At 32.5% G+C, this 26,904-nt stretch overlaps 1 protein-coding gene across 4 annotated transcripts; it reads right to left on the bottom strand.

Annotated features, from left to right (window-relative positions):
* Positions 1–16,329: 16,329 nt before the first annotated feature.
* LOC107915058 (uncharacterized) lies at positions 16,330–23,758 on the bottom strand. 4 transcript variants are annotated; one of them, XM_041102334.1, is made up of 10 exons: positions 23,523–23,758; positions 21,583–22,568; positions 20,312–21,281; positions 20,108–20,191; positions 18,763–18,948; positions 18,591–18,688; positions 17,406–17,505; positions 17,142–17,240; positions 16,902–17,007; positions 16,330–16,658 (listed from the first exon to the last, which is right to left on the bottom strand). In XM_041102334.1, exons 2-9 carry the CDS (start codon positions 22,563–22,565, stop codon positions 16,945–16,947), a joined length of 2,583 nt encoding a protein of 860 aa, XP_040958268.1. In that variant the 5' UTR covers positions 22,566–22,568; positions 23,523–23,758; the 3' UTR covers positions 16,330–16,658; positions 16,902–16,944. The 4 variants fall into 4 exon arrangements, with proteins under 4 accessions (XP_040958268.1, XP_040958267.1, XP_040958269.1 ...); XM_041102333.1 differs by having other exon boundaries at positions 21,583–22,565; positions 23,523–23,752; XM_041102335.1 differs by having other exon boundaries at positions 21,583–22,559; positions 23,523–23,752.
* Between the last annotated feature and the right edge of the window lie 3,146 nt (positions 23,759–26,904).

The following is a 26,904-nucleotide window of genomic DNA, read 5'->3' as shown; positions in this document are numbered from 1 at the left end:
GGTAGTTTTACTAGGAGGAAAATATTTCATCAAGAATCGTTCAACCAATTCTTGCCATGTGGTTATAGAGTCAGGTGGTAAGGAATTCAACCATGCTCACACTCTATCTCTCAACGAGTATTGGAATAACTTCAATCTCAAAGCATCCTCAATCACTTAGACCAATTTGAAGGAGTCCCTTACTTCTATATATAAGCAAAGATAAAGGTGTAGATTTTTAGTAGGCATCCCACTAAATTGGTCCACCGTTTGAAGCATTTGGAACACCACTGGCTTTAATTCGAACTACGATGCATCAATTTTGGGTCTCACAATTCTTGGATTAAGTTCATTGAAAAGAGGAATAGCGTATTGGCATATGGCACGGTCCCTGTCATCAATAACAATTACCGGGTTTTGAGCATTAGCAATTCCGTCTCTTTGATATTGTTGTGCAAGATTCATTTCTGTAGCTTGTCTATGAGCTACTTGTTCCATTTTTCTTTGTCTAAAGGGGCGTTCAATTTCAGGATCAATTGGAAGTAGATCGTTAATTCAACCTATATTCATAAACACCTAAAAAAGATCATAGAAACAACTAAATTAAAAATAACAAATAAGTAAATCAATTGCAAAATAATTAATTTCACAATTAATGATTATACAGTCCTTGACAATGGCGCCAAAACCTTTTTCACGAGATTATCGAATAATGTGCAAGTGTACATAGTCGTCAACAAGAAATAAAGTAGTTAGTAAAAAGTTATCGCCTCCACAGGGACTGTATATGTAAGTCAATAGTTGCTCAATTAATAATTGGCTAGTTGGTGATGAAGAATAATGATAGTGAAATGAGTTAACTATCTAGTTTGATTAAAATTTACTAAGTATAAAAATATAAACAAAGAATAAAAGATAGCAAATACTAACACAAATTTTAATCACAATGGCATAAAGGGCTAGACTAATTACTTTCCCATAACTTATAATTATTAAAAAAAATGCTAAAGGATGTTACGGTGGTCCCATGGAAAATTGGTGATTTACTAACCAAATTCTACAAGTAGTAAGCTGCTCGTAAATGTCCAACCTTTTAGTTTCTTTTACACATGTCTATGTCTAATCAACTTTAAGGTTTCATATTCAGGCATCTTACCTAAAGGTTGTGCAAGGTAACAATATTTCTCGATATTAATACTAATCTAATTATTAAGAAATCAAACATTCACCATTCAAGTAGTGTGTCCATTAATTATCATCTTTAGATCAATAGATTAATTCATAAACTTACTCATGTTATTGATGCATAAGCAAGCATGAGCATGATAATACTTGAATGAGTAAAACAACCAAATGCACAGAACATCTTCAACAGAGCATTAATAGCTAAACTAAAGAATCGTAATTAATCTAGCATTAACAAAATTAGCATTAACAAAATTAAGTCATCATAATTAAATTAAAAGAAAAAGAACATGTGACACCTTATACCCGACCCAATTGTTGGATCTGAATATAAAATGTCACATTTCATTGTCGAAGCAACTCACTTTTCCATTTTATCTTTTTTTTAAAGGAAATGTAGTGGTAAAATTATTTTATAATAATTTCAGCAGTATTTCTGCTTATTTTACGTAAAACCCCTGCAAAAATTTAGATTTCACAATGTAATCACATTCAATTCATCTTCCAAATCAATTTCCCACACTTCAATTACTCAAAACATACCAATAAACTAGATTTCTATGCTTTACTATTTCATCCAAAACATTAGTTATAAAGTACTAGCAAAGAAAACATAACGAAAATTTTTAAATTCAGTTTACGACATAGTATTATATATACACATGCCTAGGTACATGCCATTTGCATCAACTATAAAATAAACTCTTCACCAACATTGTTTGAGATGAACTTCAGTTCATCAGATGCTATTGGAACAACCTATCAAATCTAACTACTTGCACATGGAAAAATAGACAAACCGTACGCTGAGCAATTTTTATGCTCAGTGGTGCTAATATCATATAAATCATTACATAAGTATTGAACATAAATTAATTTATAGAAATAAATGAAAACATGATTATAAAATTCATTAATAACATCACAATAAAAGAAAATTATAATATTAATAAACTTTAATATTTTGATTTTGACAAATCGACTAAAGAAATTAAGTTTTTTTAATTAAATTCAAAATCGCGTAATTAATTTAATTCACGCAATATGGAAATACAAATAAATTCAATTTTTGCTTTTGCTTTTCTTTCAATTTAGACCCCATACTAAAGTTTAGACTCATAACCAGATATACGAATCTGCCACCCCGAGTTGTTCGGTAATGATAGCTATCAGAGTAGTCCACGACCCTTTGAGAATTGGGACTACCCACGACCCTCTGAGAATTGGGACTACCCACGACCCTCTGGGATTTGGGGCTAACAATAATAACAACTAACCAACTTGGCCTTTTCTCCCTCGACCCTCTGGGAATTGGGGAGATCTAAATTCTCTGATATGAAGACTCTATGGCATTCCAATTATATTTGATTTAGTCTAACATAGTGTAATGGGGTAAAAACCAAGTTTCATGATCCGTTTCAATTCAATTCTATTTTCATATCATTCTCATTTTAATTTCATCTCATGTTCAAATCATATATCGCCTCATGTAAAATTAAGCTTCCAATACAAACTTACTATACATTTGCTTGTTCAACCATTTGAAATCTTAATATTCAAATTCAACTCAAAATCATGAAATTACTAATTTTATCATTGAAATCTTAATTTTCAATTCAAAACATAAACTTTAAATACTAATTAAATCATTAAAATATCATTCAAAAATCATAAGAATAAAATTTACATAGTTATTCATAGTATAATAAATATTAAAAGTATCATGTAATGAAAATAAGGTATTAGCATAAACCGAATTTTTAATCGCTTTACTCATTTTCTTTGCCTTTCTCCTTCAAGATGTTCGCTTGGTTTTTAGCTATATTAGGAGCAGTTCAATACGAAACAACATCATTTATCCATTCTAAAACAAAACTAATAAAAACAAACTTAAATATGCATGATTATTCATATTGACAACTTAGGTTTTCTAGTCCAAAATTCGCTTATCTTTTGACTCGATTATCCGTTTTCAATTCCGTCTTCACTAGAGTACTCACTGCTTCACAAGCTATCATTTAGCACCAATATTACGCAAAGTGGCCAATGTTCTCTACTTTCCCTTTAACATGGCCAAATATACCAAGTAAACTTTCCATCCATTTTTATTTCTTTTTCACACTTCTACCAAGCTAGAATTCATCTTCTAATTATTTCCTATCCAAAAATATCCTTTAATGGAAACTTTCAAAATACTTGATAAAATAAAAAAACTATTGGTATATATATGTAAAGAAAGCTTCAAATATTCAAATTCTAAAAAATATTTGAAGAAAAACCATACCTTAAGTTTGAATTTGAAGGAAAATGATGAAAGAAATTTATCTTTCTCTCTTCTTTTATATATGTTATAATAATATTTAATGAAATACTATTATTTTAAATAAAATGTTAAATAATAATTATTTAATGAAAATATCATTTAAAACATCATGAAACTTTTGATTTTTTTAAGAAATGGTAAAATTGTCATTAAGTCATTTCCATCAAAATAAAAATAGGATAATTGCACTTTAATAACTATAATTTTCCAAATTATTCAATTTAATCCCTGAACTCGATACTGAATTTTTAACTTAACCACATACTCCTACTAATAATATTCTGTGTTTTCTTGACAGTTTCCTCTAAAAATGATCACAATTTCTTATTCTACTATTTATTTATAGATCATTTATTCAATGACTTCCACCATAAATATTATTCTTCTCTCTTTTTTTTTTAAAGTGGGGATTTTACAGGATAAGTTGCAAACATGTTTATCAACACTCAGCAAAATAAAAGATTAAAGGAAAATTGTAAAGTCGATTTCGGTGGTTCTCTGTGATACTGCTCATGTTGCTCCTCCCCATCTCTTCTCCTTTGTGTTGCACTAGGCACAAATGCTTTCAAGATTGCCAAATTGGTAGTTCTCAATGTCTCTAAAATGCTCTTTCAACTCTGTGTTGTGTGGAACTCAATTGTGTTGTGTGATGGTGTCATCTCCCTCAAGCATTTGTTCCCTATTTATACTAGTGAGCACCCTTTCTCCCTTTACTATTTTTGGTGTCTCACCCTTAATTTTCTCTTTGTAGGTGGATAGTTTTCTTGATTCAAAGGAGAGGGTGTACAGTTTGATTGATTCAAGGGAGAGGTGAAACGCCCGTTACCCGGTCTGGTCGTTAGACCCCAAGTAATGAGATGCTACGAACAATTACCAAATAATTTCATACAATTTATTAATGAAAATCTCAAAAAAATATTAAATAATCACATACGAGCATGTATAAATACATTATTCAATCTATTTCAAGTAAATGTTGAGTATATGGAAGCTAAAAAGCAATTCAGTAATGAACAGAGATCAAATTGAACAAAAAAAAAGTTAAGGAAAATCTAAAAACGGGAGTCACACGATCATGTCCCCAGGCTATATGCAAAAGCTTAGATCATGTGTATTGAATTACACGACCGTATCATTAACCGTGTACGAGAGCTTAGCCTATGTGAGATAGACCATATGGTCGTGTCGCTAGACTGTGCAACTAAATTTGACCGTGTGCACCAAAATCACTTAAAATTTTACAAACCACACAGCCGTGCCATGAGCTCATGTATGACACACGACAGTGTCCCAAGCCATGTGCCAGCTCGTGTGTACCTTGAAAATGCCTTTTAACCAAGCTATTCAACCATGAACATTTAAGCCATAAACTATCATTTAAGCCACATTTCAAACTATTCAAAGACATCCAAATAAAGTCAAAAACATCATTTACAATAACCAATCTAAATGTTTAACCAATATGCCACAATTGGAACCTTAACCAGCAATTGAAAACTAACTAAATGATCTTATTCAATTATACCAATATGCCTTCAATGGCACCTAAAATAAATCAAGCCAATCATGAACACATTCAACCATTTAACCATTTCACATTTAATTTTCACTTTAGCCTAACAACCTAGATACAAAACTACCAAAACTTTTAAGTAAAAAATTAGGTATAAACATGAATTTTACCAATTCCTTGCTAAGGCTTAATCTAGACATATGATGAATCAAACCAAATCCAAGCATCAATCAAACATAATACCTAGCATATAACCATCTCATTCATGAAGGCAGTAAGCAAATAACCAAAACAATGATCAAGATATCAACAAAATGACCATTGCCATCACACTTATGCATAGTTACATAACCTTTAAGCCCAACAAGATTCAAAATGACCATAAAAAGTATAACACATCCTATGTACATGCCAAGACCAAAAATAACCATTCACCAACACTTGAGTTTGGGATTGCCGCTAGATGCTGAATCGACGATCAAACCAATAAGTACATAACTTGCGCATAAGAAAAAAACCATAAGCTGAGTATAAATCAGTGGTAGTTCTATAATCTGAATATTAAACATAATATGATACATACTAATGCATAAGTTAAATGTAATGAACCATATGCACATTTTATATGTACTTTCAACTCAAATTCATTGAAAAATCAACACTAATGTATAATTTCACCTTAAGATCCATTGTATGCAATCAAAAGTTCATAATCAACTTTATTTTAATTCATTTCACAAGTTGTAATACCGGTTTCCACTTTCATTTTTTCTTATTAACATGACTCAAACTTGAACGGATACGCGGATCCAACCAACACACCAATTTGGCACCCAGTGCCTGACGAATAAATCCGTAATAATGAATTTTTCCCTACGCTGGCTGGTAAAATCGACAATAAATGTGTCCAACATTGGTTGGTATAATCGACAAATGGGGTGCCTAGAACTCCCCGACATGTAGTCGTAAAACCTTGAACTCTTATTATCCTATGGATACCAATTATACCAGACCCTGCCAGAACAGTTAATAAGGTAACAATTTCTCACATTTCATTTATATACATTTCTCAATTTCAATTTCGTAATCACAGTCAACCAATCCCATTTTCCACCTATATATAACATGTTTAATCACAACATTAGCACAATTTCACATTTCAAATAATATCTAATATTTTTGAATCTATTCAATTCAAACCTTAATACAAATAACCATCTCAATCACATAATTTTCAATTCACTGAATCAATTATAACTCACCTTACGAACTTACCAAACAACGCAATGTAAAAATGAAACAATTGAGATAGTTCAATTTATAGAAATACAAACCGTAAACTCTGAGCTAACCGTCGACGACCTTGTCTTTTCCTTTCTTTTCCGAGGAATCTAGGTCAACGTTAGCTACGAATTAAAAAATATAGTAAATCAGCAATACACAACTAAATTCTCATTCAATTGCTAAATTATACAACTTTTTCATATTATTCAATTTAGTCCCCAAAACCAAGACTAACATAACTTTCACATTTAACCTTTTAATTTTATGTCGAATACACAAGAGTCCCTATAGGACTCCTTACTTTTTAATTATACCTCAAAATTTACAATTTATACATTTTAGTCCCTATTATACAAAATCAACAATTTACTTTACAATTTAGTCTATTTTTCACTTCTAACCTAAAAATCTATCAAAATACCACCAAAAACTTCAACTATCCAACAATGGTAACACTCAAAATCTTTAACAATACCAAAAATTTCAACATGGGTCAGTTAGCTTGAACTATTGAGATTCCGAAAACATAAAAAATTACAAGAAAATGACTGAATTGAACTAACCAAATTGATCTTGAAACTTAGGAGACCCTCGCCATTCATGAGTTCTTCTTCTCCTCTCATGGTTCAACTAAATGAAAGAAATAAGAGATTTTGATTTCTCTTTCTTTCCACTTCACATTTTATTATTCTTTTAATTTTAATTTATAACTTTATGTTTTGTTTTATTTATAAATTTTATTACATGTTCTTTTATCTAATTATTCATTGCCGTCCACTTTCATTAAACCAATGGTTTAATTTCCTTACGAGTCCCTTAGTTATTTTTTACTTTATGATTTAGTTATAATTCAACTTTTGACTCTTACAAGATTTAGTCCCTGTACTTAAATTAAGCACTAATTCAACAAAATTACCTAACCAAAATTTAATTCACTTCTAAATAACTTTGTAAATATTGAGTCCAGTTTACGAAATCGGGGTTCTAAAACCACACTTTCCAACACCATTGACTTTCGGGTGGTTACAAGAGGGTGGATGGTTTTGCTTAAATTTCTCCATGGATTGTTAGTGGTTGCAAGATTCTCTCCATGGCTAATTTTTTGGTTGAGGTAGCTAGAGACTAAGTCTCATGGACGGTTTGGGCTCTCCTCTCCTACCATTGGACGGTTTGGGCCACCTTTGATATGTATATTTGGTCCTCATTGATGTTTTGAAGTCTTTTTGGATGCTTTCGGCCTCTTGGACATTCAGGCTTGTAAGTCCACTTAGCATTGGTGGGTCAAGATAAAGCTATGGAGTCCAATCATGCTGTATTGGGGGGATCCAAAATGTATATTTTTGTGCTTGACCCCATCGGTCCAAGGCTGTAGCAATGTTATGGCATTGCACATTAACATGTGAATTTCAAGTCTTCTTTTCTTTTTAATGCACCAACCACCTTCAAAGATAAAGAAATCACATATTTAGCATAGAAATAAAACAAGATAACAAATTTGTCCTATTATTACTTAACAGACAGAAATATAATAAAAATTACAAAATTTGCTATCATTCATCCATCACTTACATGAATTATCAGTCTAAAAAGTACAAAAAATAACTATATATTCTAGATTTATCACAAAGACACATCTTCGTGAGAAATGGAAAATCAGTGGAAGTGGAAGCAATTAGGCATTTTAGGTTGTTATTAGGAACTGGTTTTTATTTGGATTTAAAAGAAACTTTTGTAGTATCGTCTTTTAGACAAAATTTAGTTTATGTTTCCTTGCTGGATAAATTTGGATATTGTTGTTCATTTGGAAACACTCAATTTAGTTTGTTTTTAAAGTCGAATGTTGTTGGAACTAGTTATTTAAATGCTTATGACAACCTTTATTTGCTAGAAATGGTTGCATCCTATAATGAAACTTTGTATGTGGAATCACGTGGTATTAAACACAAATTAAATAAGAAAAAATTGGCACCATTATGGCATAAGCGTTTTGGTCATATCTCAAAAGGTAGAGTTGAACTCCTTATGTCTGATGGCAGTTTAGAGTACCTTGACTTCACAGACTTTGATGTCCGTGCTGATTGCATCAAGGGAAAATAGACCAAAACCAAGAGATTTGATGCCAACATATCTTTAGACGTCTTAGAATTAATTCATACTAATATTTGTGGGTCATTCTCTACGATATCCTGGAATGGTCAACAATATTTCATGGCATTCATATATAACTACTCATGTTATTGGTACATATATCTCATTCATGAAAAATCTCAATCTCTGGACATGTTCAAATTTTATAAATCTTAAGTTGAGAATCAACTTAACAAAAGAATTAAGAATGTTAGATCTGATCGTGGTGGTGAGTACTGCGGTAGATATGATGGCTCAGGTGAAAAACATCCAGGACCATTTGCGAAATTCCTAGGGGAATGTGGTATTTTCCCATAGTACACCATACCAGGATCACCTAGTATGAATGGTGTAGCTAAAAGACGAAATAGGACTCTTAAGGATATAGTAATGAGCATGATTGCTCATTCTACCTTACCTGAGTCCCTTTGAGAAAAGCATTAAAGAAAACATCTTACATTCTAAATAGAGTACCCACCAAAGAAGTTACAAAAACACCTTATGAGCTTTGGACAAGTTGAAAGCCTAGTCTAAAGCACTTTCACATTTAGGGATGTCCAACTGAGGCAAGGTTTTATAGGCCACATAAAAAGAAATTAGACTCCTATATAGTGAGCAACTATTTTATTGATTATTTTGAGCGATCTAAGGGCTATAAGTTTCATGATCCCATAATTAAAAATATTTTTGAGACGAGAAATGTAACATTATTTTGAGGATGTTGAATTTGGGGGAGAAATAAGGTTAGAGACATTACTTTTGAGAAGGAATTGGATTCTAACTCCGTCCTGCTATCACTTTTGATGATGTTCAGGTTCTCATACCTATCATTGATCAAGAAAGGAATCCAGAACCTCAGCAAGATAATGTTGAAAAACTTCCTATTCAAGATGAAGTACTTGTTCTAGAAGAACAAACTTAACAACCTCAAGAACAAGTGCCATTAAGGAGGTCAACGGGAGAGACGAGAAATGCTAATTTAGGTGATTATGTTGTATTTCTCCAAGAACATGAGGATGACAATGGAATGATGTAAGATGATCCAATCAACTTTCGTCAAGCCATTAAAAGTTCTAATTCAAAAAAGTGGATTAATGTCATGAAAATAGAGTATAAGTCTATGCAAGAAAATAAATTTTGGGAACTTGTCTCATTTTCTGAAGGTGCAAAACCAATTGGTTGTAAATGAATATTTAAAACCACGAGGGATGCAAATGGTAATGTGGAGAGGTATAAGGTGCGCGCCTTGTAGCTTGTCACACCTGGCTCTCCTAAGGACCTAAAAATTTAGAAGAGTCGGGGAGCTGATTGTATAGAAATAGAAATTTACGGGCTCTATTGAGATACTTAGGAACTTAAGTGGCTAATTAAGAATGGTTGGGTTTCAATTTTGGTTTAATTAGATTAGAACTGATTGTTTCCATAGTGAGAGACAAAATGATTAGGATTGAGTGGTGGTATTGGTTTGTGAAAACCATACCAATGGAGTATATATAAAGGTGTGTGTGGAAAAAAAATTCTTCTAAATTATTTTTACCATTTTTCTCTATCAAAAGCATCGTCTTCTCCAAACGGTCTGAAAAAGAAGAGGGTGTAGATAAATGAAGCTCTGCATGTAGCAACCATCGTGAGAATTGAAGTCTGGTAGTAAAGAAGTTGAGGAACTGGTAAGCTTTTTTATCTCTCTGTACTTGTGGATTGAAGAAAGAAGTAGAGCAAAAACTCTTAAAAGTGTCTATATAGTTATGGATTTTATATTTTTAAGGGTTGAACACCTTTAGTTTAATTAATAAATGGTTGTCATGCTTAGCTGCCAAGACAAAGGAGGTTCTAGCATTTGGACAAGCTAAGCTGTCAAGGATAAAGGGAGCAAGGTGAGATTTTATAGCCTATCTTTATGTGTTATATGGTGTCGTGTCTCTTGATTGAAACACATTCATGAATGATATATATTGTGCTTAGAATTTGATTATGCATGAAAAAGGAAGAATGGGTGTGCTATGAGTCCATAGACTGGTAAAATTATGTGAATGTTGTAAGAATGATTGATGTTTGTCTATGGATACGTCTCGATGTTTGAATATTTGGCAAACCGTGTGGGTATATAGTTTCATAGTATGTGTGAAATGCACGAATTGCATGTTTTTAATGGCGGAGTATGGCGGGAAAATTATGGATGAGTTAAATGAATTTAGGATATGGGAAATGAAGATTTTGTATTTCGTAATTCGGTATTGTTGGGTGAAAACCGTGACGTGTGAAGCTTCGAGCCTTGCGGAAGGAACATTGCGATGTTCGAGCATCAAGCTTAAAGGTGACGAGCTGGAGGAATGGACGGATGGATAGGGAAATGGAAAATTCTGTTAAATACCGCAATCTAATATTGTTGGGTGCAAACCGCGATATGCGAAGCTCTAGGCCTTGTGGAGGGGACACTGCGGTGTCCGAGCATCAATGTTAAATATGGAATGAAATGATATCGAATGGCTAGCTAAAGCGATACCGTGATAGTGGTTATTAGGTTTCATAGAGCAACAACATGACGACAGTTAGCAGTCTTTATGGGGCGACATTGCGATGACAATAAGGTCCTGCGAGGCGACACCTCAAAGGATGTATATAATGTAACACCATAGCTCGGCTATGGAAACTAATAGAGTTTGTCGAGATAGTAAACATGGGGATTATAAGATGTAATACCATAGCTCAACTATGGCAACTAACAGAGTTTGTCAGGACAGTAAACACAGGGATTATAAGGTGTAAGTCTATAGCTCGGCTATGCCAACCATTAGAGTCCACCGAGGCATAACACACGGGATAGACCGCCAGGTAAAGTCAGGTAAAGTCTTCCAAAAAGGGATGAACTTGAAAGCTGACAAGACAAGGTAATGGAGATTGAGGTACGACTTATCCAGAAGAGACTGCGTAAATGGAGAACTCAAAGATCCCTCAAAATGTAAGAATAAGGAAAAACGAGTAGGAAAGTTTGATGTTATAGGTAAACCTCTTAATAATGATTAACTATGTTTAAGTTATGGAGAACTCGCAAGTATGAGGCTACAAGTCTTTGGCAAAAAACCTCAAAATGGAGGTTATAATAGATGGTCAAGTGAAGCCTAATTCAAAGGAGTCCACGGGTAAAAGACAGCTAGAGGCGATTAAGTTCGCCGAGGCCCAAACGAAGGTTAAACCACTCGGGTTAACAAAAGGAGTCCGTCAAGGGCTACTTAGGATGGATCATCCACCAGGAAGTTGTAGGTTACAGTTCTTTAGAAACTAGAGGATAATTTCTATTATCTAGAAGATTAGACTAAGATAAACTTAAAACTTGGAGCCAAATTATAAGGGTAAGGACCCGAGATTTGGAAGATTATTAATGGAAGACAGCCAGTGGTACGCAAATGAACTTGTAACTAATTGTGTGAGGTAAGTTGATGAGGCAGAAAAAAAAAGGGCAAGGCGACAACCATGCTAATGAGATCTACAGAAGGTCAATGATAGATAGGGAGTTAGAAAAATTTTGACTTTTAAAATTTTACTTCCTAAAGTTTACGCGAGATAGTTGTTCGTTTTTTTTACAATGTCTCACTAAGTTCATTTGAACTTATGAAAATACTACTTATTTGTAGGGTAATGTTTGACTCATGAATCGAGGGGAGGGACCAAGCCAAATACTATCAGTGTGAGGGGTGGACGTAGATGTCATTCATGTGTATAGATGGGAAAATTTCTAGAGGCTACGCCTCAGGGATTAAATCAGATGTACTCGTGTTATAGACTTAATTTAAAATTGTAAATACCGCTAGATATGCTAATGTTATAAAATTGTAAGAATTGCAGCGTTGGAATGATGGACATCATTAGCTGAAGCTAAATCTTGTAATTTAATGAAGACAATTTTTTTTAATAAGTCAGACTAGAAGATATTTCAAGTTAATTGAGTGATTGTGACATTCAATACTCAGACCTAGTGATAAGGTTGGGTATAGGGTATTACATAGCTAAAGGATATACTAAAAAAAGCATTGATTTTACAGAAGCTCTCTCCAGTTTCATCGAAAGACTCTTTTAGGACGATCATGGAATTTGTTGCTCATCTTGATCTTGAGTTACATCAGATGGATCTTAAGACTATGTTTCTCAATGGCGACATTGAAGATAGAATTTATATGGTGCAACAAGAAAACTGAGTCAGGAGACCTAAAGAATATGGTTTGAAAATTAACAAAATCGACCTATGTACTCAAACAAGCTTCCCGTCAATGGTACCATAAGTTTCATCAGGTAATTATCTCATTTGATTTTGAGATGAATATTGCTGTTGATTGTGTGTATCACAAATTCAATTGGAGTAAATATATATTCCTGGTTCTATATGTCGATGACATTTTGTTTACCACTAATGATATAGGCTTATTTATGAAATGAGGAGGTTATTATCTAAGCATTTTAAGATGAAAGATTTTGGGGATGCCTCTTTTTTTTCTTAGGAATTCAAATACATCAAGACCGATCTTGGGGTATTCTTGGATTGTCACAAAAGATCTATATTGATAAAGTACTCAAAATGTTTGGTATGCAAGGTTGTAGACCATGTGAAACCCTTGATGCTAAAGGAGTCAAATTTAATCTTACTCAATGCCCTAAAAGTAACCTTGAAATCCAGGACATACAAAAGATTCCTTATGCATCAGCTACTGAGAGTCTAATGTATGCTCAAGTATGTACGTGTCTAGATATTGCATATATTGTTGGGATGTGAGGCAGATATTTAAGCAACTCTAGTATGGACCATTGGATAGCAACCAAGAGGGTTATAAGGTATATTCAGAGAACAAAAGATTACATGCTCACTTATGAAAGATCAGATCATTTTAAGGTTGTAGGGTATTTTGATTCTAATTTCGCTAGGTGCCAAGATAGTAGGAAATCTACATCAGGCTATATTTAACTGTTAGCTAGATGAGCTATATATCCTAGAAAAGTGTGATGATATATATAATCAAGTGATCTTGTATAACAATTTAATAGTTGAAAAGTAAAATAAATGTCAAGTGTTGGTATGAGTGATATAAATCATAATAAATAAATAAATTCATTAAAACAATTTTAAATAGAAACAGTAGTTTAACTTTGAAAATTCACCAACAATTTTAGAAATTGATTTAGAGGTTGAATTAAATATTGAATTAAAGATTATTGAGTCTAGTTTTGTATTAAAGAAATGATGTAAGTAATGAAATTGTAAATTATGAGATATATGATTTTTTGTGAGACAAGGTCAGAATGATTTCGGGTTTCCCTGTTCTGACTTTGAAAAATTATTACAAATTATACAAAAAATTTTAAGAGATGGAATTTATATGATTAAAATATTTATGAGTCTATTTTTAAGGGAAGCAACTGGAAACATTATACAAATCCCGTACTGAAAGATAAATAATTTTTAGCGAAGACGGTCTAAGTTGTTTAGCAACAGAACATGGGAAAGTTTTAAAAAAATACTGTATTAATTGGCTAAAGTGGAAATTATGAAATTTTTATTATAAAAATTTAATTGAGACTAGTTTCAAAAGAAACAAGTGGATCAAAATTTTGTATTATGTAGGCCAAGATATAAAGAATTTAGTGACTACTACTCAAGTAGACAACCTTGTTAAAAGTATATATGTAATTAGTAAAATCATAATTAATGTTGCATATAGACATGTTATACTAAAAGCCATAAATTCTTGTATGAATACATGCACTTATAGGATGTGGAATGGGGAGGAGGATGGAAAGAAAAAATAATAATAGAAGAGTTGTAATATTAGAAAGTTGTTACAAGTGATGGAATTGCTAATACATAAGAGAAGTTTAAATGAATTGTTGAGACATTAAGTGAATAACTGTTATATGATGTATTAATGAACTTATCTGTAAAACTTTAATAGTTGTGTTAATTTTATAAATTTGATTGAGAATTATATGGTGTTGAAATTGAAAGTAGATACATGTGAATGATATGTTGAGTGAAATTGGTTGAATTGTGATATATAAACTTGATTGTAGGTGATGAGAAATGATAGAATGGAAATCAATTGGACACAGAATTGACGTCGCGACGAGCTCAAGTCAGTGGATGACGTCGCAACGAGGAACCCTCAACTTTGCGACGTTGGCTCGGGATTTTGAAAACTTTGTAATTTGGTTACTATTCAATTATAAATTGTTACAAGAGCTATCGAAGCTCGAATTGAGTTTAGATAAATTTTTAAATTTTATTGTAAACGCTAATTGATCCTAGTAGTTTGATTAAAATGATAAAATGGATTAAATTTAATAGTAGTTGCTCTAGCAACGAATTTAACATCTCAGTACTATGACTCAAAGATCAGGTCGGGTACGAGGGTGGTCACAACTCCGAACGGAGTCAACAGGGATCAAAACCATATATTTTGTTGACACGTGTATAGATTGGGAGTGGTATAACTTTTATCACAATTTGGCGTGAAAGGCATGAATCTACCATTGTTTCCTTTCGTGTTATTTGAGTATATTGAAAAACTGAAACCTAGTCTATGTCAAGTTAGGATATTTGTTATGAAAATAAATTTTACAATTGAGACAGATCTTTCTACTTCAATAATATTCAAAACCTTAGTCTTAATTAGACGATATTTTTCATACGCTTTACGTTTTCTTTCTTTAACATTGATTTATGATTGAAAGCCAAACTGTGATAACAGTAATTTCATGTTTAACTTGGTAGTGAGCATGCAATTTATAACATATCATATATGGAATTTGATTAATAAAGTTACGGGTAATATTTTTATAATTTTTGAAAATTCTAAATTTTTTTTTTCATTTTTATAAATTTACAAATTATAATTTTTTTGAAAAAACTGATCTTTTATATTTTTATCATTTTTTGTACAAATAACAAAAATTATCAAATTTCGTCATGTGATAAAATTAAAAGATATCAAAAGATGAAGTTTTAATTGGTTGCTTAAATATTATTTTCGATTGAAAATCAATTCATTACTGAATTATTTTCAAGGGAATTTTGCATACAATAAGCCTCAAACGAAAGCAATTTTGAATACAGAAAAGTTGACTTCAAAAGCCTGAGCATTATCATTTTTGTTCTGAGAAAACCAAGCGTGAGATTTGGAAGGGTGCTACTTTCTTTTCCTTAGAATAAAATTAGTACATTAAAAGAGTTATAATCCATAGTTTTTGGTGTTTAGTAAGAGATTTAGATTAAAATTAGTACATTAAAAGAGTTATAATCCATAGTTTTTGGTGTTTAGTAAGAGATTTAGATTAAATCCTTGTAACAAATAAAATCATGGGTAAAAAAGTACATAAATTAAAATTAAGGGTTTATTTTTATCAAGATGTAGTATTTTGGAGGCTTTTTTTATATACTAGCTAGCCACTAGTATATATAATTTAAATTGTATTCAAGCAATAATATCAATTATTTCATTTTAAATACAATTAACATTATGTTCAAAAATTATTTTTGAAAGTATTTTTAAACAAAAAGTATTCTTGAATGTACAATACTTAGCCTTAGAAATTTTTTTTTTGAAGAATCTCCCAGAAAAGAAATGCTTAGAAAAAATCAAAATTTTCAAAAAATAAATTCATTTTCGGAAATTAATTTTTCATAAAGGAAACACAGCCTAAAGCTGCTACTACTGCTGGTGGAGCTGAAACAAAGGTGTGGTGCTTTTACCTGGGTATTTCATCCTGTGGCACAGCGGCTGCACCCTAATCTATTTTTAGAGAATTGCAGCTTTTTGGCTGCTGTCACTTTGATGTGTAAACAATTTCCATTTCTTCTTCCCTTTTTTCATGTAGGTAGATATATAGAGAAGATATCAGCTTGGTGAAAAACTAAATAATTTTAAGAGTCTTATTTATAATTCTGTATAATTTATTTCTTAACAAATCGATTGTAGTATTTACTTGTACATATACTTTATGTTATTCCATAAATATATTCCTCTCACTTCTCAAATGAGATATACAAGGAAAATAAAATGTGAACAGAAGGCAGAGGAGCAATGATACACTTGCAAATATGGCTGAAAATAAATGCCTTTCAAATGGGGAGGTGTAGTGGAAAATTCAAAAATAATATCAGCTTTCGACAAAATACAAAATAAAAGGACCTTTCATTACCTTTTAACAGTTCTCTCATCAAGCTTCCTGTTCCCTACTAGTTTCTGTTTGTGTCGGTCAAATCTGCAGGCAAGGCAAAAGATAACATCCATATACAATGACCACAGTTTGTAGAATTATATCAGCAAACCACCCTCATTTTTACCTAAGAATTCATTTTAGATAGATTTTGACATACTCATCATGGCACTGTTATTTTCTTCGCGTCTCATATCGTGTTTTAGTTATTCATCCCATGTCATTTTCATGCTGCCAACAAGTTCATGCATACAAAAAGCTTAAAGGAGTAAATTAATAGAAACATACCTCCTTAAGACATTTTTACCATCATGCATGATAATACCCCCATTCAAGTTATAGATGACTTGCAAACCGGGCATGATTTCTTTCTGCTGAGCCATGGATCAATACACTGCCATATAAGGGGAATGAAAAAATTATATATTAAAGACTTTTTAACTTCATCCGCTATGAGATCTGAAAATCAATCCAAGAAAAGGAAAAACATAATGGCATTGAAGATTAGAAAAAGGTAGACAGCATTACATCCTTGTGAAATTTATGTAGACAAGGAAGATGACGAATGGTATCTCCAATTGCAGGGGTTTCAAGGCATACAGCGCAAGCTTCTTCAAAGTTATTAGTCTAGATGCATTAATAAGGGGATGAAAACAATAATTAGAAATTAGGTTTGGAGAGCAAAACATAAATAATGCAGTGTATTTGCACATGAGCGGATGTGAAAAGCAAAAAAATTAGAACACCTATCTATATGGTGTTATTTCACAAGCTACAAACATATATATATACCTGCACTTTGGATAATGGTAAACTGTTAATCTGATTAATAGACGCACCACCATACTGATGATTATTGTCATCAAGGGCCAACAGCATTTCATAATCATTTCTGCAAGAAAAATGAAAAACAAGACAAGATATAACAACTTTAACTCTTCAAGTTAACAGTTGTAACCCCATGAAGATAGAAACTGCAAAAACAAAATTAAGCGATGTAGAAATTTGATAAAACATAGGTAGAAAGTACACAATACAAAGATGAATTGTTGAAGTTAAAGCTATAGAAAGATATTATTAACAATCCAGGATACTCCTACCGACACAATGACATGTTATTATACAAAATACCATCATCTTAATTTTCTTTGAACAAACTGCAATAAGGTAACTGCTTGTTGACCCAAAACTGGGTGGTCTATCCATTATTAGATTTAAGCTTGGATGAAATGTCTGTACCAACTAATTTTGAACTGTCAATAAAAATACTTGAAAAGGAGGAGAAATTGGGCACATTAAAATAATCTTATAGAGAGGTTCATGGATTATTTTGAAATGCTATAGCTTCACCATTTTGCAAAGCATTCCTGGCTTGCAAATTACCACAATTTTGGACATACCAAGCCAGAGTCCCATAGTAGCTTGTTAACTATCAATGTACACTAATGCTTCCAGCCTCTAAATAGTTGCAAGATTTACACTATAATATTTTTCCAATTTTTGGCTACTTCAAACCCTGTAATCAAGAACCAGTCCAAGTAGGCAATTATTTGCATCTTGCAATAAACGTATTCAACCAAAACAGATGGTTTCCAACTACTTTGTTTTCATACAGGTAGTGTGGTTTCTAATAAACCTATTTTACATCAATACAATAGCGAACCAGCATATTTCAGTCTTGAAGAAAGCCACAAAGAAATAATACGGCTAAAATCCCATACATTGTCTACCAAAAAATTTTCTGAACTGGCCACTGACCAAAGCTGAAGCCAAGTCTGAATACAGACCTAATATTTCTGCATAGCTTAGCAACCCATGTGACTGCATTTATATTGGCTGCCCAAGACAATAATCTTTGCCAAAAACAATGGCACAGCTGCAATTCCTAAATATTGTCTACCAAATGCATGTTTCGATCATGTAATATGGTAAATCCAAAATCCAGTTTTAATAGTAACAATAATAGAAAAATCTTACTCATTAAAATCATGTTGAACTTGGAAAATTTGACTAGCCATTCCCATGCCATCAGCATCTCCAATTACAGCCTCCATGGCTTCCAATATATCAAGTCTCTGTATCAGAAAGCCAGAAATCAGGTAATGTTGAAGGAAAAAAAATACAGGATAGAACAGGGCAAAACAATTACCATATCCAAATCCATGCCCAAAGAAGATTGAAAATTCCTAGTCCTAGACAATGTCACTCGCAGTTGATCCAAAACTCGACTCCTTAACCATGGCAGTCTATCAGTAGGGAAACGAGCAATCCAATTAGAAGAATCCTGAAAAGTCGGGAATGGAGACTGGGTACGATAATGCCTTGTTGAGCCTATCTGCACAAGTGGGAAATAATAATATTACAGAGAGGCACTTATACAAATCCAAAAAGAGAAGCATCCATTTCATAGTTTACGAGCCATCATTTACCATCTAAAGTACATAAAAAAGGGTACAAAAGGGATAAAGCAATACATTTCTTTTATGCTAGACAAAAAAGAGAAAACTTGACTGAATATTAGCATATTTCATGATTCTATTGTCTGATAAATACAAATATACAATCCTACAAAAAAGGTCTTTTCACTCAAGTTGAATAGCTTAAATGAAATATACTATTTATGAAAACTTGACTGAATATTAGCATATTTCATGATTCTATTGTCTGATAAATACAAATATACAATCCTACAAAAAAGGTCTTTTCACTCAAGTTGAATAGCTTAAATGAAATATACTATTTATTAATATTATGCCCTTTTTAAAATTAGAAATATACAATCCTGCAGCAACAGGAAGTGCATTCATTAAGTTGGACCTCTACCTTTTTAAAAATATAACGATAGCTGCTAAAGCATCCAAATAATGATTCTGAGAGGACAGGCTTTCTAGCATATACAACCTCTTTCATATTCTTTCAAATAAAATTATTATTTTTCAACTTTAAATATGGCTTCCATAGATATAGAGTACACGAGGAGTATAACAAATTCCCAAAGTTATTGAATTTACCAGTTTCAAAACATTATTAGGTCCAACAACCAGGCTAGACAAGGGGGGTCAGCCCTCCCCACTTTCCTCTATCCCTTGTGATAGCAGGATTTGATTCCAATTCCTGGGTACAACAAACATGGACACCTAAGCTAGCACTAATAACTTCAAAATAAAAAAATACATGTGTTCACAAGCTTGAACAAAAAAGTTCAAATCAAGATTAAACAAACACAATCAAGCATGCAAAAGCTTAAATAATGATGAACTGCAAAATCCCTTGTTGAGTAATAACATCAAGATTTGCATATAAACCTTATCATTTACTGTGCTGAGATTTAGGAACAACATTACTACACCCAAGTTCTTTCTATTTTTTCTGGTTTAGACACAAATCTTGCAGCTATCTTAAACCTTCGGCATGAGTGATTTCATGATGCACATAATGTAGGCTCTCAAGTATCATCATTTAAAAAGAGAAAAAGAAAATTAAAGCTTACTAACATGATCTGGCTCTTGGATATTCTGAATAGTTGGATGGAGTGTGTGCTCCTCCAGCTGAAGTGCCCATGCAATGTCTCCATCAACCTGTTAAAAGGTTCATAAACATTTAAAGCTAATGCATGTAAATAAACAAGTCACCACTATTGGAGGGAGAAAGTGTCAAATAATAACATAATCAACCTTGCTATCACCAACTATAAGTACCTCATGATATAATTGTTCTTGCAGTTCACGGGCCAACATTTCATCTGCTTCAATTTGTCTTGCCCTATCCTCGGAGTCCTCATCATTTCCATTCTCCATATTATTGGAATTTTCCCCTCTAATTTCAGATGACTCATAAAGATCCAAAACATCCAGATGTTTCCCATTAATTCTAGATGACCTTGAACTAGATGACTTCCTAGATGAACCAAGAAACACAATGTCTGAGTCATTAGGAATGACCCTAGCACTTTCATCACTATTTCTTGAGTTTAATGCATGTTGTGTTTGCCTTTTAGGCAGCATGTTTTTTGCATGAGAAGGTTCACTTATGTGGTTGAATTTTGAGACAATCATAGGAGCTGTTTTAGTTGCATCATGATTTTCTGGACCATCACATACAGTCCTGTTCTTTTCTCCACTAGCATTATCTCTTTTCACAACTATATTTTCATTTTGTTGACTCACTTCGCATCGTACATTATTCAATCTGCTAAAATGATGTCCAACTGTCTGATCTGCATTCTGTGAGCAGTAATGTGTGCTTTTCCAGCCACCTTTTCCTTCAAAGCATGCATCTCTATTTGAATCACCAAAACCACTATTTCTTGAGTTCAATACATGTTTTGTTTGCCTTTTAGGCAGTATGTTTTTTGCACTAGAAGGTTCACTTCTTTGGTTGAATTTTGAGACAATCACACCAGCTTTTTCAGTTGCATCATGACTTTCTGGACCATCACATGTGGTCCTATTGTTTCCTCCACTAGCATTATCTCTTTTCACAACAATATTTTCATTTTGTTGACTCACTTGGGATCGTATATTATTAAATCTGATGAAATGATGTCCAACTGCCTGATCTGCATTGTCTGAGTGGTAGTGTGTGCTTCTCCAGCCACCTTTTTCTTCAAAGCATGCATCTCTATTTGAATCACCAAAACCATTAGCTTCCATATTGTTATATATAGGACTGCAGCAAGAAGACAACACATTTTAGTCATAAGGGCCTTCTACTTAGAATTAAGCATTGAAAAAATTAACTGACCAATACTATGGACATCAATAAAAAAAAGTTCTGAATTCTAAAAGCCTGCTACATTGTCCTTTTATTGGATGTTGTTTAAAAGCTTTTGGCTGAAATGTACCAGCCTGGCCATCTCTTTTGCAAACATTTTAACAAAATAAATGAAATAAATCAACAATAAAAAAGAAAGCATCCAATTGACAATAGGAAAAAAAATAGTTGGAGAAGAACATTAATTAAAAGTTACCTCCCAGATAAATTAATGAAATTGGTTTCATGCTCCTTAGGTGTGTGAGAATAAACAACTCCTTTTCCTTTACCATAGCTAGCCACATTCCCAAAATTTTGTTCAACTTTAAAGCTGTTTAGGGATTGTTTGTTAATTTCCAGTGTCTTGTCCCTGATAGCTATATTCTGGGGAGAGATACAGCCATTTTGAACCAATTTTTTTCTCCCAACTGCTCTTGGCGAGACAAAAGAACGGTGAGATGCAGGCAATTGTTTTTCCATTCTACGTGGGGACCCATGGGAAGGATCCACCCCTTTTCCACGATCCATAACCAACCCTACACTTTTAAATTCTATGCCATCTATTTTCTCCTTTCCTTTGCAGTTATTTCTGGATTTTGCAGAACCGTCTGCAGAGTTATGAAAGAAAGAACCACCAATTCTTGGTAGCTGACATTCTTTTCTTCCTTCAGCTAAGTGATTTGTTGATCCACCTTGTGGAAATGGCCTTTCAGGTATTTGATTGTACATTTTCTTTTCAGTTAAATCTATAACAGCATGATTTTCTTGGAATACAGATGACTTAAAAGGCAACTTAGAGCAAGGAGCTTTTCCTTTATCCATGTGCTCTGTAATGGAATTCCTGCTTCTCTCCACTGCAGTTTTCCCAAATAAAGGAGCATTTGCTTGAGAATTCTCTAGGGGGGATAAGATAATGGTGTTTTTCCTATGTTCAATTTCATCAACACTACCTGAAAGTTTTCGTGGGTGTATATAATGTTTTCGGTTGTGTCCTTTTTCAACAACCAACCTACCTCTTCTCCTTAGCGTATCCAAAGATTCTTTGCCTGCAGTATTAGAACCTCTCAAATGACTAAGCACTGAAATTTTACTTTCTTGTTCAACATAATCCCATCTGTTCATTTGCTGTACAGATAGCTTATCGACAGTGTTGGGCATGTCCAATACTGAATCAATGTCCACTTCCTCCATTTGCTGCATCTACTGAAACACACAAGGTCAGGTCCTGACTTCATATGAAGCTTTAATCACAAAAATATCAATTTGCTTATAAAAATTCTCCAGCCCAAGGCAGTTTACAACATTATAGTCCAAACTAAAATGTCATTACAGAAAAAGTCACCTTTTCATGATATAATTTATAAGTAATGTAACCAACCTGAGAAACAAATTAACACATTACATTCCTACATTGCTCTTTAGACTTCTTTAAAATGTTATATAGTCCAAAGGATTATAAAAAGGGATAGAGATACGAAAAGCAAGACTAAATGCTTGCCATAGAATTTACTTACAGAAGCAAAACTCGCTCAATTTTATAACTTCAAATAACATAAACTGAGTCCTATTTAGCATAATTTTGAACAACTAAACATTCACATACCAAACAAGGATGGAACCAAAAAGCAATGCCATGAATATGAAAGAGAAAGAAAAGAAGCCAACAAACATATAAAACTTGTTAGGAAGAGATTCGTTACCAGACCAGTCACTGCTTTGGCGCAACGAAATTAACAAAATTATTATAACTATGCTTCATATAATTAATCCTAGCCAACAAAGTTTTCTCAATTACTGTATCCAGGCGATATAAAAAGTAGTGGCTTGATTATAAACAAAAAATAAACACTAAATAAAATGCAAATGTTGGATAAATCTCCACCAAATTCTAATTCTTAGAACAATAAATATTAATTCCTGTGCACTGCCAGAAATTACAAAAGCATACATACGCAAATAAAATAATTATACAAAAATCTTAGAAGCGCACACACACACACACACACACATTACAGCATCGAGACTGAATTTTTCAAAATTTCACATATTAAATAAATAAAATAAAATAGTACATCAGAAAAGGATAAATTTTAAATAAATAAATAAACAGAGAGGATTTTGGCATTCAAAATTAAAATATATATTAAAAATCATTACCAGATAATGTTTTTCAAAATTTGGTGATAAAATGGAACCGAGAAAAGCGACACGAATTCCAGAAGAAGTTGAATCCTTCAAAACTCTAAGAAGGCAATGTCATTGCCATCAACTCTTCTGGGACTGGGAGTCGCTTCGCTTCATCTTTTCCTTCACAATTTGCTTTTGTTTTTGTGCCTTTCAAATTTTTAGGGTCGGCAATTTGGATATCAGGTCGAGTCGGATCTAGTTTTTTTTCAGCGTTATAAAAAAAAACCTTCAATTATTGGATTTGTTAAAGATAATGGGCCTACTTTATGTATTAGAATAGGCCCACCTCAAAGACCATGATTTCAGCTCTAATACATTCAAAATCTTCTACTATGCCTAATTTATAGATTTAGTCTTTATACTTTAATTTGATCAATTTTAGTCCATGTGTTTTTTGAATTTTAGAATTTCAATTTTAATCCTATTAGTAATAGTTCAATTTGTTTAGTCAAAACTTTCTATTAGTCACTATACTTTGCGTAAGTAGGAGATTTAGTCTTTGTTATTCAATTTGATCATTTTTAGTGTTTATACATTTCAAAATTTAAAATTCAATGAAATTTAAAATTCAATCCTGACTCAAATAGTAGTCATTAAATTCATTAACTAAAATGTTGTTACTTTTTTTGTGAGTATTATGTGAAAATAACAAGCTCACATGGCATTTCACATGTGATAATATATTTACTGCATAAGATTTTGAAAATAACATAATTTAACTTAACGAATTTAATGGATAGCATTTGAGTAAAAAATAAAATTTCAAAATTTATAAAAAGAAAAAATAGGTAACTGAAAATGACCAAATCTAAATATAAGAACTAAATCTATAACTTACACTAAATATATAAAAGAAAATTTGAGCATTGTAATCTATAATACCTATAAATATCATTTTTTTATTTATTATGATAAAATATTTAAGTTTTTTTTATAAGAAATAGGAGATAAAGGTGGTCCAAATCTAACTTCGAATTAATGTGAGCTAAAAATTTGAATGCACACATACTATTTGACATATATCACATTTAATTTTGTTTCAAGCTGAGTTTGGATGGACGGTGCGTTTACCTGTGATTAGTGTAAAAACAGCGATTGCGGTGAGATTAGATATTGTAGCGATACTGTAGTGAGACTAAAAGTAAGCAAAACACATCGCATCTCGTCTCCCATCCAAACCCACCCTCAATCAATGTAATTCTTTTTTTTTGAACAAATTAGAAGTAGATTTCATTTCATTAGAAGAGACACAAAAGATCCTAGAAACACAGGATAGCAAACCTTTAAGAGAACATGGACAATACACCAATAGAAAATCTTAGATAACAAACAAGCCTTATTAACCCTTCTAAACAGCCAAAAAAATTAGAGGGATCGTTACATTGCAAAACAAGGTTTCAACAATTTACTCAAAGAAATTGAGTAAATACGTATGATCGCTTCTACTTGAAGGTCCTCCATTTCAGCTGGTTAATAAGAACTTGAAATCTAAAGGCATAATTATAAAAAAAAAAAAACCCTCAATGTTTGGGGGCTTTTGGTTTTGTGCATTTGACCTTTTTTTTATTGACACCTTCAACATTATAATTTTTTCAAAAATCAACCCAATTCTAACAGTAAACATGAGTTGACCGTCAGTCAAGCGTTGATCAACGAAGTAAGCCTATGTGACGTCATAAATGGCATCATTTTTTTTTCATTTTGTTTCCATCTTCTTTATTCTTCTCCCTTCTTCTCTTTCCTTGTAGCTGTTGTTAGAGTAAAAAAAAATTGTAGTTCCCTTTCAATTTTGAACTCCACCATTTAACACCTCACTTTTCTAAAAGCTTCACTCACACCATCACCACCATCATCCCCACCTACCCAAACCTCCACTCAATCCTGAAACCTTAGATATTTCTTTTACAGGTAACTTTAATCATTCATCCATTATTTTAATTGAATTTCTTATTCAATTTATCTCCTTTCTTTTTTTTCCTTCTGAGAAACCTAACGCTATTGGAGGAATCAGCTATGGCAGTAAGATGAATATCAATTTCTGCACTTCATGCTCTTGCAGGTTCTATTTGATTTTTTTCTTTTGATGTTTTCCTTTTCTTTGGATATTATAGTTGATATTTTTCCTCAAGTGATAATTGAACATGTAATTGATGAAAATTTACAGGGGAACTATTTTGACAATAGAGATGTTAGAAGCCCAATTTCTTGGAATTGATGTAATGCTTGATAACTATCCACCACATTGCCGAAACATTAGCTTTCGAAAGTGGTTCCAGTTTTCCAATTTGGAGTTGTAGGGATTATGATGGCAAGTGAATAGATTTTTCCTATGATTAGGATTATGACACCACCGCTGTGGTATTATTCCTCGCGTGCAAACAGTTTCGGGTCCATTACATCTGCTTGGCTTTTTGGGAATGTAATGCAGTCTTTTCTGCAAAGCTTCGGTGTTTTCGAGGTTTATTGCAATGATGAATTGGTTAGTGACCCTTCTGCTATGTATGTGTGTGTGCATCTTGAGCATTTGAGAACCAAAACTCAATTTTTTTTATTTTTTATTAATCGATGGAGTTGTTTTAGCTGCTTAGCAAACCTTTGATTCGATTCTGATATTAGTATGAGCTCTGTCCTGATCTAAATGTTTTGTTTGAATGCCTTATAATATAAATACCAAAGTGGTGTTGAATCTCAGTGTAAGTGAAGCTTTTGGAAAAGTAAGGTGTTAAATGGTGGAGTTGAAACTAAAAGAGAATTGCAATTTTTTTATTGTAACCGTAGGGAAAAAGAGAAAATGAGAAGAAGAAAGAAGATGGAAAAATATGAAAAAAGGATGATGTCATCTATGACGTCACATAGGCTTACTTCGTTGACCAGCACTTGACTGACAGACAACTCACATTTATTGTTAAAATTGGGCTGATTTCTGAAATCATAATGTTGAAGGTGTCAATAAAAATGAGAGGTTAAGGGCACAAAACCAAAAGCCCCCAAACGTTGATGGGGTTTTTTTTTTTACAATTATGCCAAATCTAAAATCAATGTTTAAAAATGAAAGCTCATACAATCAAGAGAAAAATCGGGTTAAACTCGATAGACAAGGAAATCCTAGAAAAGATGAATTACAACACCATGGGAAAAGTTTCATTGAACAACCACACTCCTAATTGCTAGATAGGTTTTGGGAAGCAGGAGCGTAGCTAGGGGTATGGTAGGGGCTCGACCCCCTTTAAAATGAAAATTTTTTATTTAGGCCCTTTAAATTTTTAAAATTTTAAATTAGTAAAGGTAAATTGCACTTTGGCCCCCTAAAAATGATAAAAATTGATTTAATCCTTTAAAAATTATAAAGATA

The sequence above is a fragment of the Gossypium hirsutum genome, chromosome D10 (genome assembly GCF_007990345.1).
Source record: "Gossypium hirsutum isolate 1008001.06 chromosome D10, Gossypium_hirsutum_v2.1, whole genome shotgun sequence".
Classification (NCBI taxonomy): domain Eukaryota; kingdom Viridiplantae; phylum Streptophyta; class Magnoliopsida; order Malvales; family Malvaceae; genus Gossypium; species Gossypium hirsutum.
The sequence above is the reverse complement of the archived record's forward strand: the minus strand, read 5'-3'. Positions and strand labels throughout refer to the sequence as shown.